Source organism: Parasteatoda tepidariorum, chromosome 1 (assembly GCF_982258835.1).
Source record: "Parasteatoda tepidariorum strain Cologne lab strain chromosome 1, Ptep-v5.0, whole genome shotgun sequence".
In the NCBI taxonomy this organism is placed as follows: domain Eukaryota; kingdom Metazoa; phylum Arthropoda; class Arachnida; order Araneae; family Theridiidae; genus Parasteatoda; species Parasteatoda tepidariorum.
The window spans coordinates 34092271-34112081 of NC_141755.1; the positions used below are offsets into that span (position 1 = coordinate 34092271).

The following is a 19811-nucleotide window of genomic DNA, read 5'->3' on the forward strand; positions in this document are numbered from 1 at the left end:
CGCGATTTTTCTTTAGTCCAATAGTTATTTATGCGCGAAAATACCCGTTCTACATGCGCATTGCTGCTTGGCCAGCACATAGCAAGCTCATATGGAAACTCGTTTTTCCAATCATCCAAATAATGGCATTTTCCTTTTTTTGTTTCTGTTGCCATATTGACATCTATTTTAAAGCAATAAAAATATTTTTCTAAATATCTATTACGATAACAAATTATGAGGTTTTCAAAATGTAGAATAATTAGAATTTATAAAAATTAATTAGTCGTAAGTGGTAATAATAACAATTTCATAAAAAATGGTTTTATACTTTATTGGTTAGATATTTATAAAACGTTTACCTGATTATAAAATGTTTTAGTTATTTTTCTAAAATAAAACTGAAATGTAGTAATTGTTGTCGTTTTTAGTGGAAATTAGCTAATATTGCCAGTTTATGTAACTCGAGATATTAATTGTTTTAAAAGCAGCAACTAATATTCATGTTACGTCTTGTTTTAAACTTCTTTTCGTATGTAAACATGTCTGGCGTACAGCCTAATAAAAATGTAAACATTACTAGATGTTAAAGTTATGTGTTCCAAAATTTCTGTAGTATAAGTTATAGTGTGTTCTTAAAAACTAGTTTACATTTAACTTTCAATGCTTACATTAATTTGTATGAAAATTTTTGAGAAAATAAAAATTACATATAATATATTTTTATCAAATATTTTACACAAAATTTTTCAATTTTATAACCGGGGACGCAAACCGACCGGGGACATGAGGTCCTCGCCGGGGACAATCCCCGGAAATCAGGGACGTCTGGTCACCCTATATATACAGTGGTGGCCAAAAGTGTGGACACTTTTTGAAAGTTTCATGTTTTTCAACTTTGTGTGCTTGTAGAATATATTAATTTTCACTTAAATACAAACGTTTATATATCAAATTGAAGGTAATTTAATGTAGAATTTAATAATAAATACAGTATTACAATATCTGTATTACAAAAAAGGTTATGCAACAAATAGTCAGATGTATCTTAGATTTGAATTTTTTTAAAGTGATACTTGCACAATCAATACTTAGTAGGATAACCCTTACTTTTTAAGACAGCTTCACAGCATCTTTTCATCGAGTGAACGAGTGTTTGGAGTTCATCTTTCGTAGCCACATGGTGCCAAGAATCAATTATAGCTTCAATAAGTTGTCTTTTATTGGATGGATGTATTTTTCGTACAAGAATTTTCAAACATCGCCACAAATTTTCAATTGGATTGAGATCAGGGGTGTTTCCTGGCCATGGCAATATATCTGCCTTTATTTTGAAAGCATGCTTTGCATACTTTTGCTGTGTGGCATGGAGCTGAATCCTGCTGAAAAATAAATGGTGCTTTGTTGGAGAAGAGATCCCTGATTGAAGGTATCAATTTTGGTTTCAGGGCAGTTTCGATGTATTTTTCAATTTGATATATAAACGTTTATATTTAAGTGAAAATTAATATATTCTACAAGCACATGAAGTTGAGAAACATGAAACTTTCAAAAAGTGTCCACACTTTTGGCCACCACTGTATATATGTATAATATACCTTAAATATAATCTTAAAATTGTTGTCAATATGACTCGGTTGTCAAAATGTAAGTTTAACTATTTTAACATCTGGTACAATTATTTCTTGTAAAATTACCTCGTATTAACTGAATTGTCACAAAATTCTTACTTGATGTTTTGTTTTTGACACAGAATCTAATATTTGATACGTTAGAAAAGAAAAAATCAAATTTTCTGATGAAAGATGATCTAGAACTATGTTGTAATTTACCTGAAATTATAAGGAAGATTTGGAATTTTATTTTTGAAATTAAATAGGAACCCTGGACGTGTCTATTTTTTAAATAATTTTCAGTATGTGTTTTATATCTAAAAGTAGAAAAAAAATGTGTAATCTTTAAATGCATTGACCATACTCAGTAGGGAGTTTTAATTATGGGAATTCACATGTTTATATAGGTTGTGTTTTTCTACGACTCGTTCACTATTATCTACAGCAATCCAGAGGTAAGTAGAAGTTAAGTGTTAACTTAACTCACATAGAAATTCTATCCAGGCTCCATAGAAGGCTCCAGAGCAGGACTGAACTCTAGATTAAAACTTATCTAGAGATTGTTTATCAAATTTAATAATAAAAACTAGATGGAAATGTTAGTCGAAATTTTATTTTACTTTAAATATGTATATAAGTAAAAAAAATAATTATTAATAGTTTAAAAAATATTGTTTTTATGTACTAACTCGTTTATTATTTAACTTTTTAAAATTCTTTCAACATTGTTATTGCATTATAGGTGGTGGAGGCGGCGGTGGCTCCAGAGCTTGCTTTAAATGTGGTCAGGAAGGCCATATGTCTAGAGACTGCACAGAAAGTGGTGGTGGCGGTGGCAGAGGAGGTGGCTCCAGGGCATGTTTCAAATGTGGCCAAGAAGGCCACATGTCAAGAGACTGTACAGAAAGTGGTGGTGGAGGCGGCGGTGGCTCCAGAGCTTGCTTTAAATGTGGTCAAGAAGGCCATATGTCTAGAGACTGCACAGAAAGTGGTGGTGGCGGTGGAAGAGGAGGTGGCTCCAGGGCATGTTTCAAATGTGGTCAGGAAGGCCATATGTCTAGAGACTGTACAGAAAGTGGTGGTGGAGGAGGAGGCGGCGGTGGCTCCAGAGCATGTTTCAAATGTGGTCAGGAAGGCCATATGTCTAGAGACTGTACAGAAAGTGGTGGTGGAGGCGGCGGTGGCTCCAGAGCTTGTTTTAAATGTGGTCAAGAAGGCCATATGTCAAGAGACTGTACTGAAAGTGGTGGTGGAGGCGGCGGTGGCTCCAGAGCTTGCTTTAAATGTGGTCAAGAAGGCCATATGTCTAGAGACTGCACAGAAAGTGGTGGTGGAGGCGGCGGTGGCTCCAGAGCTTGCTTTAAATGTGGTCAAGAAGGCCATATGTCTAGAGACTGTACAGAAAGTGGTGGTGGCGGCGGAGGAGGAGGAGGCTCCAGAGCATGTTTTAAATGTAATGAAGAAGGCCATCAAGCTAAAGACTGCACTAAAGAAGTACTTGGTGAAGATGGTGTGTTATTTTGATTTTACAAAAAATATTTTCTCAATTTTTTTTTTTAAATTATATATTACTTGAAAATATGTATTACCCACATTTATGTACAGGTACCTATGCACCTTAATTGTGTTTAACTTTGTTTCACAAAAATTAAGTATTTACGGTTCTTACTTTTTTTTTTTATAGAAGAAATTGATTAAAGATTTTAAAAAAATTAAAGATTTTTTTTAGTAAAATGCTACGCAATGCAAATTTAAAATTTTATTTATAGTTTTTTTTTACTAGTTTAATTTCAGTGGGAATTGATGTCAATTTTAAATCACTTTTTCTGACATTTAGGCATGAATTTTCAAATTCCATTATTTTTAATTAGTATGTTATTAGGAAATGCAAATTTCAAATTGAAGTAATTTATTTGAAAATCTAATTTTGGCATGTTTGATTACACACAATTTTTTTTTTTTTTTTTTTTTTTTTTTTTTTTTTTTTTTTTGTTGGTTGATTCCCTCCCCTCTTTTTTTTTCTCCTTCAAATTCGTTCTCTTTAACATGATTGCTTTGAAAAGATTCCATTCCATCATAATTTCACGATGTACAATGGTGTATTTGTTGCTGTTCTGGCATGGTTTTCTAATTTCAATATTTTTGATGCGATGTTTCAAATTTGAGTTGTCACTTTTTGACACTCCATTAAATGGCTATTAGTTAACCCATGTACGTCTTCTATCGGTTTTCTGTACATTTCCACAAAGTTAATAATTTTTTGTAAGTTACAAATTTTTTCTTGAGACATTGAATTTTAATAATAACGGTATTACGACATAAAAGTTTAACTTTGAGTAATTTTTTTGGCGTTAGATTCCATTGTAAATCCTCAGTTCTTACACATTTCCACATTGTTTTTCAAATTCCACTATTTTTAATTAGTGATGTCATTACGATTTAGGAATTTCAAGTTTGAGTAATAACTGTTAATGATTTATTCGTCATCGCTTTTAGTTTTAAATGCTGACAATTCACCACTATTAGTTTTAATTAACAGTTTACTTGTTTGTATTCCGTCCTGATTCTGCCATATTTTTGCTGTTTCCACCTATTTCTGAGAATTTATTCCTTTTTAATGTATTACTCAGAAAGATTCCATCGAAATTTCATGCCTTCTAATAATTTTACTGGCCTTTTTTGTTGGGTTTTAATACAATATTGCACCCCAGAAATTTTGAATTTGATTAGTGGAATGTTAATGAGCTCGATTCTATCATAAGCTCATGTCGTCATCTTTTTGCCTTTTCAATAACTTTCAAATTCCAGTATTTTTAATTAGTACAAGGTGCATAGAGCGTTTTTAAAAAGTGCTTGAAGGTGCTTTTGTCATTGGGTGTACCTAATGAGATTTTTTCTTTAGCATGTAGTTTTTCATCACGAATTAATCAAAAGCATGGTTTCTCATATTTTTTTACTCAATGCTTTCATAATTCTTTCAATTCATTTTGGTGTACAGTCCGTCTGTAGAGTATATAAGTGCCAATAATTTTATATGTTTGAAAAAATACTTTCGTGTTTGCATGTGCATATACTGAACTGGATTTGATGTGAGAAGGATTATTACACTCTCATGAGCAACTCTGCAGCATTTTACAAGAAATTCTCATTTTCTGCCCTCTGGAATCAAATTGAAAATTTATCCAATATTTGCTGATCACAGGGACCAGCTGAAAATTAAGTTTATTTTGTCTAAAGGGGCCGTTCAAAAAGTACGTACATCCCGAAGGGGGGAGGGGATTTGCTATTATGTACAGTTTTGTACGATGGGGAGGGGGGGAGGTATTATACTAAGTACGTACTTTATAAACATACACCAAATTTAAATTTGACTTTATCCTACACCCTCCTTAAGTAAATATTTAATTTTATTTAAAACATAATTATTTTAATTTTATGAAAAAGGGGGGTAGACTAATAAAATGTACGTACTCTAAGGGGGGGGGTAAGACCTTATGTACGGTAATGTACGAAGGGGAGAGGGGTTTAAAATTTCTCCATTTTTGTGCACGTACTTTTTGAACGGCCCCAAAAGCACAGGAAATTTTTATTTCTCTTAATTTTATTGTTGGTAAAGATTTGGGGATTATGCATTATCATTGAAGTTAGTTCCCAGAGCAGTAAAGAACCACAGATTATTCATTCCTCAAAATTTCCATCTCCCTTTTATTAATTTAATAAAAATCAGAATTTAATTTTTTAGCTTTTGATCATCAAAACCCAATAACAGTAAAAATAAAATTTAATCCTAAGGCTTTCACTTGAGGGACCATCCACTAATTGCATAAAATATCGGAAACTTTTATTGTACATAATACTTTTTTTTTTCTTTTTTTTTACATTTTATTATTGTATTTTAAAATTTCCTATCCTAAGCTGTTTTAGGAAGAAGCTGAATATTTAGAGGCCAGATTTTGAAAAATCATGAAGTTATCTTTCACTTTTAAAAAATCTAATGTTCAGATTTGTTATCCTAAAAAACTTTTAATTGTCTGAATAGTGAGTCCAATCTCATTTACTGTGTTAATAAAATACTCAACTTTGAATGTATGTTAAGTCAGAGTATATGATTAAAGACTAAGGTGTTATGACTTAGCTTAAATTTTATGAATGAATTTCATGCATGTATTACTGTAATTAAATGAATTAAGGTTTATTTTTTAATTTGAATAGGAAAGCCAAGACCACCTCCATATATACCACCTGAACCAACAGATGATGCAGATACACTTTTTCAAGGAGTGCCCACAGGAATTAATTTTTCAAAATATGATGACATCCATGTGGATGTTTCAGGAAATAAACCTCCCTCACATATTGACTCATTTGAAACTTCTGGCTTGAACAGACATCTGCTACAAAATGTAGCTCACTCAAAATACACAAAGCCAACACCTGTACAAAAGTATGCTATTCCAATTATACTTGGTAAAAGAGATCTTATGGCCTGCGCACAAACTGGATCTGGGAAAACTGTAAGTTTGTACATATTTTGGCAGTTTAATGTAAATTGAGAATACACTAACTTCTAACTAATGTGCTCTATAAAGTATAATGTACTATAGTAACAGAAAGAATTAATGTAAATTTTTCTTTACATTAAATACATACTGATATATGACAAGTGTGCATGAGACCTTACATGTAAGTTATCAAACTAGTTATTTTAATATGTATAGTTCTTGGAAATGTTTTTACATTTTATATATTTTATGTATAAAATTGAAAAACTTGTAACAATTAGAAAAAATTATTGCTATGCATATCCTTATTTTTTTTAAAGAAAATATTGATTAAAATTTTATTTTGAGTGCATATTAGATGCTCATTTTTTGTTAAAATTTTATTACGGACCTGGATAATAACTTTGGCATGCTAAAAGTTTTAAATTTGTTTTTTTTCTACAGTCACACATCTGAATATCCCTTCCTTCATTGGAAGTGTCTATTTTCGGACACTTTTTAACAATAAAAAATCTTTTTACCCTTTTACTAATTTTTTTCTTAGCTGCTATACTTATTGCTAGACATTTATTCTGCCTCAATAAGCTGACTATAAGAGCTGTTAAGACATGAGCAGTTAAAGGTAAATTTCGCGAATGATTTTTTCTACTGAAAAGAAAATATATTTTAATCAATCTTTAAAATAATGTCGAATGGAATTTTTCTGAAAAATCTTTTCTAGTCCAGATTTTGAAATAGGACTTTCCACTGTACATTTTAGGAAATCTCGTTGAAAAATTTTCTAGAATTAGCTGAATGGTAACGTTACCAATTCAATTTTTTGTAGAAACTAGTAAGAACTTAACATATAATTTGCTATAATCTTAATTACTAAGTCTTTTACATAAACTGTCATGAACATAAGAAATTCTCCCCTAATCTATGACTAACTTAATACATCTAGAGTGTGTTTATTCTATATTAAGATAGTTTTTAATTTTTAGTGTAAACAATTATGCAATTGATCTGAGTGCAGTAAAATTCATTTGTTTTATTAAACCATGTACTGTTAATTTAGTCTAAATTTCTAATACCCTTTCACATAACTGTAATATTTATTGAGCTTAAAATGAGCTTTATTTTTAAACCTTCATTTTATTCATAATTTACTTACACATAAAAATAAATGTTGACTAAATTAAATTATTTGTTTTAATAGCATGAAGTTCTCGCTCCATTCACTAAGATAATGCAGCACTATTAAAGGCATGTGATTCTTTCACTAATTAGCGAAATCCTGCAAATCTCAAGACTGTTTATTTGCCAACGTCCTCGAATCAATAATTTATATTCCTACACAGTGTTCCCGGAGCTCTGCTAATCTAAAATTTAAATTATGTTACACAAAATCTCGATGTGATATTTATTCTGTTACTAACAAAAACCCTTTATCTTCCTAAGTTTTCATTCACTATAAAAAAATTTATGCAGATTTTTGTGAGAACTTAACTGGAAAAAAAAGATCCAGAATAAATTCTGCTTTAAAATGAGTTTTATTTTGAAACCTTCATTAAGTTTTTTTATTGGCAGCTATTGCTGTTTTTTTTTTTTTTTTTTTGTCCCCTCCCAATGTGATGCTGGAAATCCAAATCGCACACCTGATTATTCACTACTAGACGCAGAAGTTCTATCGTTTTTAAATTTTCCGACAGTTATCACTACTGATTTGAGGTTTACTCACAAGCAGCAGAATAGAAGGAATAAGTATTTCTTTATATATGTGTGTTAAAAAGAGAAATTATTAAACAAATTTTTCTTCCTCTTTTTAAATTTTATAATAATGATGAGAAATTAAAAATCTTTTTAAATTTTATGCATAAAGATGAGTTTTATTTATCTGTGCAAAAAAAATAAATAAAAAGTGTACTTAAAAAGAATTCAGCAATCTCATGTCTGTTATTAGTTTTAAATATATATTAAGCTCTTTAATCTTTAGATTCCATATAAAAACCCATAAAAAATTTTATATTGAAGCATGGATTTAAATATAATTAAAAATCTTGTCCTGTGTCAGCATTGCTACATTAATATTATATGTATTGTTATTTGCTACATTAATATTGTATAAATGTTACTTTTTAGGCTGCTTTCTTACTACCCATGCTTCATAACATGATTACTGATCCAGACCTTCCAAATAATGCAGATAAAATGACACAAGAACCCTGGGCTGTCATAGTTGCACCTACTCGAGAATTAGTTATTCAAATAGGATCAGAAGCTAGAAAGTTTGCTTATGATAGTGTAATAAAAGCTGATGTTTTGTATGGTGGTACCTCAACTGGTTATCAGTCGAACAGGATTAAGAAAGGTTGTCATCTTCTCGCTGCCACACCGGGACGGCTTTTAGATTTTGTTGAAAAAGAAAAGGTAAGTAGGCTAGGTTTTATCAAGGGTGGCGTTGTTTTTGTCGACAATAACATTTTAATCGATCTCATATTCATCTCATATCATAATTCCTGTCTTGTATGAATTTCTATGAAATTTTATTATTGCATTGGTATTAATGACAGAAATTGCGACAAGCTAGGTCAGATATGTAAATGAAACAAAAAGCATCTAAACAAAACTACAATGTAAGCTAAGGACTAAGCTAGTTTTTCTTCCTCTCCCATGGATAAATCTTAGAAAAGCTGTTACTGTCTTTTTCCAGCCATTTCTCTCTCCCTCGCTTAATTTATTAGCCAAAAATCCAAATTTATTAGAAATCGTAGGAGCTTTTGATAGAGATCCATAATTTGTTAGGGTTAAAGCAGTAGCTTTTAAAATTTATGAGAATAAAAAGTTTTCTTAAATCATGGAATTTGCATGCGCATGGAATCGTGGAATGCGCATGGAATTGACCACAAATTTTGTGGTGATTATTTCGTGGTGTTATCTTGAAGAGAAAAAAAATTTTTTTTTTGATCAATTAACATGTCTTTCTGATTTTCATTTTTTAAAGAATACTTTTTTTTTCTTTCATAAATCTTTATTTTGCAGTAAAAATTGACAATTGCATTTTTTTTAGCATGTTAAGCATAGTGCTTTGAGATTAATATTTTTGTTTTACCTTTTAAAAAAGACTACAATGAGACAGAAGATCATTATGTGCTCCTAGAAAATATTAGCAATTTTATCAATTTGTAAAAACTTTTATTTTGCAAATGTTTTTTTTTTGTTGTTTGTTTTTGTTTATTACTGCTACCAAAATAGAGAGAGGGGAAAATCTTTTCATGTGTGCTATTGCATATAGCTATATATAGTCTATATATAGCTATATATAGTGTGGAGCTATATATTTTGTATTGTGTATTTTAAAATGTCTCTAGTTGCTCATTCATCTTGCAAATCATTTCAGGTTTCATTTTCCCAACTTCGATACTTGGTTTTGGATGAAGCAGATCGAATGTTAGATATGGGTTTTGCTCCAGCTATTCGTAAAATGGTTGAGCATCCCTCTATGCCTGAAAAGGGAGCTCGTCAGACTCTCATGTTCAGTGCTACATTTCCCGAGGACATCCAAAGAATGGCTGCTGAGTTCCTTCATGACTATTTGTTTTTAACAGTTGGTATGGTTGGTGCTGCTAATGCTGATGTGCTACAGACTTTCTTCAAATTAGGACAATTTGATAAGCGTCAACAATTGTTAGATATTTTAAAAAATGTTGGTAGGTGATTTTTTTTTTTTTTTTTTGTGCTAAAAGCAAAATAAGGCTGTTAAACTACTTTATATACCATATTTATGTTCAAGAAATGAAAATCAGACTTTTTCTTATTCTGTCAAGATTGCAGGGGTTGTGACTGTCCTGATATGTTCCCAAAACATGTCATTGTCTTCCCAAAGCATTGCCTAATTTGTGTTCCCAAAACATGACACCTCTCAGGCTTTAGGACTGAGTTAGGTTTCCTTTATAATTCTCAAAACATTTTCTAAAGTTTTTTTTTCCCTTTCTGTGGAGTGCCTGATTTTGTATACTCCATGTATGCAGCCCCTCTCATTTTTTCCTCTTGGTCAGTGCCTAATGTAACCTTAATATATTATTTCTGGTGAAAAATATAACGTAGTAAGAAGAAAGGATGATTGTAATACATTAGCCATAATGAGTAGATATGCCCACCATTGTTTAACTTTTTGTAATGAATTACCAATGAAGAGTGAAAAAATAACTGTTTTAAAGTGTTTTTAATTGATTTTTCATTTATTCTGATATCGCAGAAATGAGTCTGCATTTTGTCCTACATGTGGGGTTAGTTCTCCTAGGACAGGGGTGGCGAACCTTTTTACACCAACGTATCGATTTTTCTATAAAAAAAATTGTTTAATGAGGTCATAGACGTGCCTTCGAATAATTTTGACTTTGTGATTATTGAGAAAATAATACTAAATACTATCAACTCAAAACTCTATTTTCATTGAAAACATTTACATTTTGCCATGTCTTAAAACAACTTAAAGTAACATCAGTGTGACTTCTGTTGCAGATTAGATGACAAATAACTTATATTAAGTTGTAAGATGTTAGTTTAAGCAGAACTGTTATTATTTTATTTTTTTTGCTAGTTATTTGTTTTTAGCTTGTTTTTTATAGTCATTAATTGTTTTTTTAGCATAATTTTGTTAATTTTTTTATTAATAATTGTTTACTATTTTGCTTGTTTTTGTGAATTTTAATTTAGTTGTTACATATGCTTCATAGTGTAATAACATTTGAGTAATAACAATTCATAGTGTAATAACAATTGTGATCGGTGGCGTGCCCAAAATATTTCGTCTCGTGCCATTGGTTCGCCATCACTGTCCTAGGACAATGTGAAATTATAAAACATGAAAATTATCCATAGCAACAAAATGTTGCAGCCATTACAATTAGGAAAGTTGAGAGCTGACTCCTTGTGCAAAGGTTTTAAGTACAATAGCACATAAGTATATAAGGTTTTTATAAGTATAAGCACAATAGTTAATACAGGATCACAGCCTATTTGTGCATTTGATCATGCAACACATATATTCAAAACTAATTTCCTAACATGAACATTGACAAAAACTATGGTTGTTGACTAATGCAGATTACAGCCTTAATAGAAGAGGTGGCAAAATTGGAAACAACAAACATATTAGATGCATTAAACAAGTTTTTCTTTCCTGGCAGTAACAAGAAATATTTAAAACCTCTACCAGTTTTTTTTTTTTGTTTAATTGAGAATTTCTTAATGACAATATTTTCTACCTGCCTGATTTTTTAACAACCATAAGTTTTTATGTTCAATCACGGTTAATGTTCCTGTACTAAATGGACAAAAATTAGAAGGTGTTGGTGCATTATGGAATTACTTTGTCCATGGCTGTAGATGTCACTTGCTTAATTTAGCAGCTAAAAATGTATGAGTGTATTTGTAAGCATAGAAGACTATTGTTGAATTATACTTTTTATTTTTGCAAAAGTTTTAATAAACCAATTTTTAATGCTAAGTTGCTATCTCAAGTGCCCAAAATCAATATTTTTAGGAGTTTACTTTTATGGGCATTTAAGATATGTTAATGAAGTTTAATAAACTTGTTTTAAATTTTGATTTTTTTTCTCTGGTGAATCATTGAAAGAGTTGGTGTTCATACATTACTAAAAAGTTTTGTTAAATGATATACTGTAAAAGAGCACATTTTGTTTTGAGGTAAGGAGTATCTTTTAATAGATAAATTCATTGAATATTAATAAACTTTTCTCTGCTTAGGTTCTGATAGGACGTTAGTATTTGTTGAACAAAAAAGAACTGCAGATTTTATTGCCTCATTACTTTCTCAAAGTGAAATTCCAACTACTAGTATTCACGGGTATGTTGTTTTTAATTATCATCCTAATCCAGGGTTGGCAGGTTTTTGACATGTGACAGTTTTTGACAGTTTAAACCAGGGTTTAAACCGTCACGTCAAAAACCTCACTGTCAAAATTGTCGAAAATGTCAAAAACCTATATTTATATGTGAAATTTAATTAATACATAAAATTTATATAAAGGATAGTGTTTCTAAATATGTTCTAGAAAAAATAAATTTAAAATTTTGAAGAAACACTTATATTTTGAATAGTAACCAAAATCTTGTACTTTTGAAAGCTTACATCTTTTGTAATATTATGTATTCATTTTCATGTGTTATTGAAAATCTGCAGTGATATTATTAAGAAATTTATTTATAACCAAATTTAGTGTATAGTATAGATTATACTAAAAATTAGACATTTTTAAAGATAAACATTAGCAGTTTTTTACATTAGACATCTTCTTTTAAAGAAAAATCTTTTTAATATTCTTTTAAATCTTCTTAATAATCTTTTTAACATAAGACAATACAAATTTAAGTGCTTTCTGTTAAATACACAGAGTAGTTAGTGTCGATTTACAGTATATTCAGCCTATTCATTTACTATGCTGAAAATTTAGTTTATCCAAATACTTGTGAATTTCATTTTGCTGAATACTATATACATAGTTTTGTTGAATATCTAAATATTCAGCTGTTGAATAATTACTTCTTGCTTTCAAGATATGCATTATTTGTATTCTTAATACAAGTGGGGGAAAAAATTAAGAGGTAAAAATTGTTTCAAAATGATAAGTGTAATAATTATAAATAAATATAATAAACAATATGAATTATATTTATCATTATACACAAATATAACTACTTTTAAATTCAAATTAACATACTGGATAATAAAGTTATTCGGTATAACATTAAAAAATTTTTTCATACACTTGTATCAAGTTTGTATTTATACAACATAACTTGTAAGTTCCTTATAAATATTAGTTATATGTTCCTTATATGTCAAAAATGCATAGTAATAAACTTTTAATTTTCTTAAGTATGAAAAAAAAAATTTTTTTTTTCAAAATATAAATATTTAAAAAATTTTGTGCAAAATTTTTCTGCGTATGCATTTGAATATAAATTTCTGAGATTTTAAATCTGTTATTTTACCTTAATTTTAATTAAAAAAATATTTTAAAACCTGCTGATTACCTATAGTATAATTAAATTTCAATATAATGCATGGCAACTGTTGGTAGTTTTGAAGTTTATATATTTTTTTGGCAAACTTTAGTTTTTGACATTTTTGACGGTTTAAACCAGTATTATACCCTTGTCATGTCAAAAACCACTTTTTGACGTCAAAAACCCAACCCTGTCCTAATCATATATTTAATAATTTTCAGTAGTTGAAAACTTATTTTGTTTGATTTCCTCAACTGTTTTAAAAATATTATTGACTATCTTATTTATCTATACAGTTTAACAAATTAATTACAACACTTATCTTTAAAGTAGTTAACAATGAAAAAACTTTTATCCCTCTTTTAGCACTTTATTTTAGTTGCTGAATTGTTTTTTTAAAAAAAAATTTAGTGAATTATCCACCTGTCCTGACTTGAAAGTTAATGTGTGTTTCAGGGTTAAATTTTTTGATTATCTCCTGTAAGTTTTTGATAATTTAGTTTAAATAAATTAAACTACTTCTGTGCTAAAAAATTTTTTGGAAATCTTGCAGTTATTTAAAGCAACTAAAATGCTCTTTATGCACTGGTAAAGAAAAGTTTTTTTTATATAATGAGCAGGGCTAAGTTTTTAAATTATCTGCTACACTTATGAAAGTTCTAATCTCTAATTTTTTTTTTTTAATTCTAAAATTAAATGCCTAAGAAATATAGGCTATGAGAGTTCCTTTATTGATCACATACTTTTTTTTTTCTGAGCCTGGCCAAGAAAAATAATAAATTCTGAGGTAGACTATTTAAATGCATACAAATGAGGAATGATTTAACGATGGAAAATAGTAGGGTTGCGGGGAAAAAATGTCACATATAAAGAAACTGACATTCAAAGATTTTATAATAGTGAACTGTTATTTAATATTTCTAAAAAAAAAAACACTCCGAAAATTGTTTCTTTTGTTCACATATTTTCGCCATTTTCTTTTTCTAATTGCATGAAAGCTTTTATTTCTATTAGCTCTGGTATCGGTGATATGAATCACACTATAATGTGAGTACATAATATAGATGCATGCTTTATTTTACAGTGATAGACTACAACGTGAAAGAGAAGAAGCTTTGCGAGACTTCAGATGTGGAAAAATGCCAGTATTGGTTGCCACTGCTGTTGCAGCTCGTGGTCTTGATATTAGGGATGTTAGACATGTGATAAATTATGATCTACCAAAGACAATCGATGAATATGTTCATAGAATTGGACGAACAGGCAGAGTTGGGAATCTTGGTAAAGCAACCAGTTTTTATGATCCAGAAGCAGATAGGGATTTAGTGAGATCTTTGAAGAAAATTTTAATTGATGTAAGTAGTTTAGTCTAACAAACTCTACCTAAGTTTTCAGATATTGCTGACTATGAGATCAATGTAGCTGTCAATCTAGATTTGTGGCAGTGAGAGCTATTTCTAGTTCTACCCTTATATATATATATATATATATATATATATATATATATATATATATAGCTGACAAACTGTATACCTTTTGGCAGTGTTGTAAGCATAATTCACCTTAGTTACACTTCAAAATTTTATGTTCTATTTTAGCTTTTTGCTTCTATTAGAGTAGTTCAAGGTATTCTGAAAGAGTTTGTTTTTTCTTTGCTCATCAAGGTATAGGTAACCTTAAATCTGTCCACTTTACAATTAGCTGCCACTGTTTAAAACATTTAACTAATGGAAATGAAATTTTGATTGACAAATCTATAACTCATACATATATACAGTAAAATCTCCAGGAATGACTACCTCTATGTAGCAATCACCTTTAGTTATGTTAACAAAGCTAAGATTAAAATGTTCTCAGATCTTTTTTATACAACCTCATGTTGCTGTCAGAGTGTACTAAAGACTATGGTATGAATGATTTTCTTTTAAGAGCTGAAACTTAAAATAGTTATTTTAGAAAAACAGGCATCTCAAATAAACAAACCTCAAAAAACATAATTTGTTTATTTAAAATGGCTTTATTCATGATTGGTAAATTTGTTTTATACATATAATTATATTGGTTGGGATAATTTTATAGACGCTACATTTTATTCATGATCTTTTCATGTCGCCAAGAGAATGACAGACTAAAATTTAAATCATTTGTGAAAAATCATGCATTTTCAATAGCAATTTTTGAAGTCAATGGAAGTAACTTTTAAGAAAGACCAAATATACCATGGAATGCTGAGTGGTCACTCCAGAGAGATTTCACTGTATATATACATATAGAAAGAGAGATAGTTTAATTATACCATATTCAACTAATTTTGTGCCTTTACTTGTATCTAAAGGTATTTAAAAAAGCCTCTTTCTGCTATGAAATTAATATTTTCAATCTGTTGGGGATGTTTGCATTATTCTATTCCATTTTTAAATGAGGACTATTTTTTTTTTTTTTTTTTTTTTTAACTGTAGAAAGCTTAGGCAAATGTTTTGCTGAAAAGAAATAATACTGTAATTTCTCCTCTCAATATCATTATTTCAAGTGAATTAATTCACTTAGCTCTGGAAGGATTATCGTAGATATTATTTGAAAATATTAGTTTAAATGTTGCACCTTCATCTGATTTGTTCCCTACTTATGTTTTCAGGCACAACAAGAAATTCCTGATTGGCTATCAGAAGAGGCTAATAATGCTGGGGATTCTAGTGTACAGTATGGAGGTAGAGGTGGATTTGGCTCACGTGATGTCCGTAACCAGGTATGAAAAATTTAATGTTATTGTCAGTCCGGACTAGATATGTTAGAATTATGTGCAAGGAATTATTCTAGTTGTTAATAGTATTAGATTAAAGATTTTATCACAACCCCTGTTTTTCTAAATAGAAGATACCATATTGATTCAATATTTTATTTATTTTACTTATTTTCAAAGTAAACAACATGGCAAATATTAGAGGGTAAGAGTACTAACTTAGTTTATACAGAATTATTGTTGTAAGTTTGATTTATCGAAATGTCTGAAATTGGTCTTGAGAAAAGTTGTACCTATGCAAGGCATTTGTTTGATTAATTCAAAGTTTGTCTATGTGTAAGACTCCAATAGATTTGGAGTCTTTTCTTTGTTGGTGCATCTTATGGCTCTCTGTCCAGTTTGTTCCACAGAACTTTGTATGGTGATAGCTCAACACTGTGGTGGCTACTCCACTTTTGTAATGGTGTCCGCTCTGTCAATGCTTTCAGAATATGTGCTTTATGCTTTTGATCATTATTGTGTTGGAAAGCGAACTCTCCCAAAACTGCGTTTCTGATGGGATGAATGCCCCTATTGAAATATTCTAATAAATTTTTTGGTTGGTTACTCTGCTGATTCTAATTTACTTGCAATCTGCAATATATTCTTGCACTGTGTCATTGCCTTTTTGTGCTTTACTGCAGACACTGCTGAATTAACATCGAAGCCCTTGTTAGAGCAGTGCCGTACAAAAAGTGTAATACTGGAAACCAAAACGTTTTAATTTGTTGATCCAGAAAACACATCTTTCATTGTCTTTCAAACTGGTCTCTCTTCAGTCTGTTTTCCCTATTTTAAGGTTTGCTGCTCGAAAGAGTGGTTCCTTTACTGCTTTCCTGTCCCGTAGACCATAAGTTTCCAAGTGCCAGACCTTCATCCTGTTTACTGAATGGAAGCGGATCTTCTCTTGCTACTTCTGGAGCTAGTTTACGTTTGCTTATAGCCACAATAAAGTTGCCCTCATTATTTTTGGATAACCATTTTTCTTGAAATATTTTTGCCAGTTAGTTGCTATCTTTCTATTGTTTAAAGTACTGTGTCAACATATTTCAGATGACACTGAGCAGTTTCATATCTGGAATAGCTCTCTTGGAAAAGAATCAGTTGACCATGTATTTCAACCCTTAATCTGCATTAATCTTAAAATATTTCAAATTTTAAATGTGAATGAGTATTTCAAATGACATTGATTTGTATAAGACTTCAGCTATACATGAATGAACATGAAAAAAAGCAATTTGGTAAAGGCAACATATTTTTAAATTTTGTTAAAGATCATTAGATGTCACGGTGCATTCAAAAACAAAGTTCCAAACTTCAATATCTGTTCATCAGTTTTACTTACTACGCGTATTTCGGAAGTTAATCTGTCTTAAGTATATGAATGTGTGTATTTTTATTCCTGCTGATTAAAATGTTGGCTTATTTTCTAAAAAATTTTACAATAGACAAAGTTTTGGATTAATAGGGTTTTCTGTTTCAAAATTACTGGTGAAACAGAAGTGACAAAGGACTGGCATAACTTTTGACATCATACAGTTTAATAAGAAATTTTTAACTTATTCTTGTATGTGACATGATACTACAAATTTCATAGTTGTATCCATTTGGGTAATTTTGTATAATATCTTATCTGTAGCTGTATTTTTTCAGTATTAGATGAGAGAAATAATTTTTTCAATGTTATATCTTAATTCAACAGTTCATAAAATAGTGACATAGGAAAGTATTTTTTCACTATTGCTTTATGTTATATCTTTATCCATTAGTTAGATTAGTAACTAGTTAGAGTACCCTACTTGATATATTCAGAAAAAGGGAGGGAGAAAACATAGTCTGGTTTTCATTTCTATTTGTAGTAGTTTGTATCAGTCTTTAAGAAAACTGTACTGATAAATTTTAAGAAATTAGACAATCTACAGTAATGATTGACAACTAAACATTATGCATTACTAGTATCTTAACTAAAATTATTTAAAATGTTCAATATATGTGTTATTTGTATTTATAAAAAATGATGTTTTCAGGGACGAGGTCGTAATATGGACTCTAATGCTGCATTCGATAATGGTTTTGGAGGTAATAATCAACAGTCCTTCAGTCAGCCTGCTGAAGCTGATGATGAATGTTGGGATTAGAGATACTGTTTATTGACTATAAAAAATACTTACTCTACTCTTTGTAATATATGTAAAGGAAAAAAGATATTTTCAGTGGAATTTAATTTTTGATTTGTGCAGAAGCATCCTGTGTATTTGGAAGCAGACTGTTGATTCTTTCAGAACTTTTAATTTTGTTATACAAGATTATATATCTTATGAAATGTTGTTGGCATACTTTCATGCTGACTTTTTATTGTAACAAAATGTCTGAATAAATCTGTACTTTAAATGTTCATTTTGGATTGAAGTTATTAAGATTTTTTTTTTTTTTGTATGTGCCTGTGCTGAAATTGTTCCACTTCAGTGCAGTAATTTACATTGTTTTAAATGTGTATTCATAGCTTTTTTTTAAGCAATTTTTTGTTTTTGCAAGTAAAAGAAATTTTCAGTTAAATTCTGACTGGCGCTAAGCAGTAAAGTTATCAAGGACTGTCTCCAAGTACCTTATAACAATTCATTATAGCAGATTGAATCGTAGTTCTAAGCAAGTGTGTATTTCATGTTCAAACATTAATCGTTGCTTTTGAGCCGTTTTTATTTTAAATTCACTTCTAGTTTAGACTCACTGCCGATCAAGTTCAGTCAAGTGTTTGATAAATGCGAGGAAAAAATGACTTAAGTGTGATAGGGTTTGATATCTATATTAACACTGAATATAGATTTTACTATGAAGCTATTAAGAAGAGCAATAATTGGGTTTCAGAAGTTAATAGCTTTCTTGATGAAAAATATTTTTTCCTTATTTTTGGCTTTTTGTCCTGATCTTTAATTTTAGTATTTAATTTTTTTTTTTAAACTACAGTTGCAGAGTTTTGAGAAAAAAAATTAATAAGTGCTTAGTGCTTTTTAAAAGCCCTTAAGGGTGCTTTTTTCATTTGTGGTGATATATTTTTTTGATATATATATATATATTTTTTTTTACTTGTCAATTTTAACGAATTATGCAAAAAAGCATGGTCTTCACATTGTTCTTTTCAACGTGTTCTGAATTCATTCTACCACAATCCATTTTGGCTTACCTTAGATCTGTAGCATACAAGAGCACCAATTATTTTACACGTTTGATTGTGCATGAATTAGGCTGTTCTTGCACTCTCATGTAACTATGCTGCATTTTGCAAGAGATTCTCAATTTTAATTTTTTGCCCTCTGAAATCGAATTGAAAAATGTTGACTTTTTGCTGATTGGGGGACGAACTAAATGTTACCAAATTTTGTACCCAAATTGCAAAAGAAAACTCCCCTTAAAAGAGGAGCACTTAAGATAACCACCTGCAATCCTTGTTTGAGTACCTCTATTGTATTGGTGTTCAATAGTGTTTCAGGGTGTCTCCTATGCCATAATGAATTAAACCGTAATTTTTCATTGGGGTATAAGTGAGCTAGAAGAATCGACACATTTTTTTATTTCATTAATAAATACAAGGAACTGAAACAGAACATAATACACAAGTTCTAAATTAATTTAATATTTTTATGTGTAAAAAATATAATATACCATCAGTTTACTATCCCAAATAATCTTGGGCAAATAAAAAAAAGTTAAATATTAGTCTTTGTACATGTTCACATCTTCAAAGCCTTGAGAAATCATCTGTATTAGTTACGCTCGCGAACGTTATTGTTTTACTTTTTTTATATGTAAATTCATCAACCATCATATATCAGGGTGCGTAGCGTTTTTTAAAAGTGCTTTAAGGTGCTTTTTTCATGGGGGGGGGGGTTTAAAGTGCTTAATTTTTCCCTTTTTCAAAGTGAGATT

General features: G+C 29.9%; 1 protein-coding gene across 6 annotated transcripts in view; it reads left to right on the plus strand.

The window, feature by feature from the left end:
* The window catches only part of LOC107453040 (ATP-dependent RNA helicase DDX4), a 50624-nt gene extending 32342 nt beyond the window's left edge, over positions 1–18282 (plus strand). For all 6 annotated transcript variants that reach the window (XM_071180021.2, XM_071180023.2, XM_071180026.2 and 3 more), the window contains 8 exons: positions 2335–3102; positions 5805–6106; positions 8216–8503; positions 9474–9783; positions 11846–11945; positions 14193–14463; positions 15744–15854; positions 17915–18282. In XM_071180021.2, the coding sequence (XP_071036122.2) occupies positions 2335–3102; positions 5805–6106; positions 8216–8503; positions 9474–9783; positions 11846–11945; positions 14193–14463; positions 15744–15854; positions 17915–18025 (2261 nt within the window). In that variant the 3' untranslated portion in view covers positions 18026–18282. The remainder of the gene's footprint in view (positions 1–2334; positions 3103–5804; positions 6107–8215; positions 8504–9473; positions 9784–11845; positions 11946–14192; positions 14464–15743; positions 15855–17914) is intronic.
* The last annotated feature ends 1529 nt before the right edge of the window (positions 18283–19811 follow it).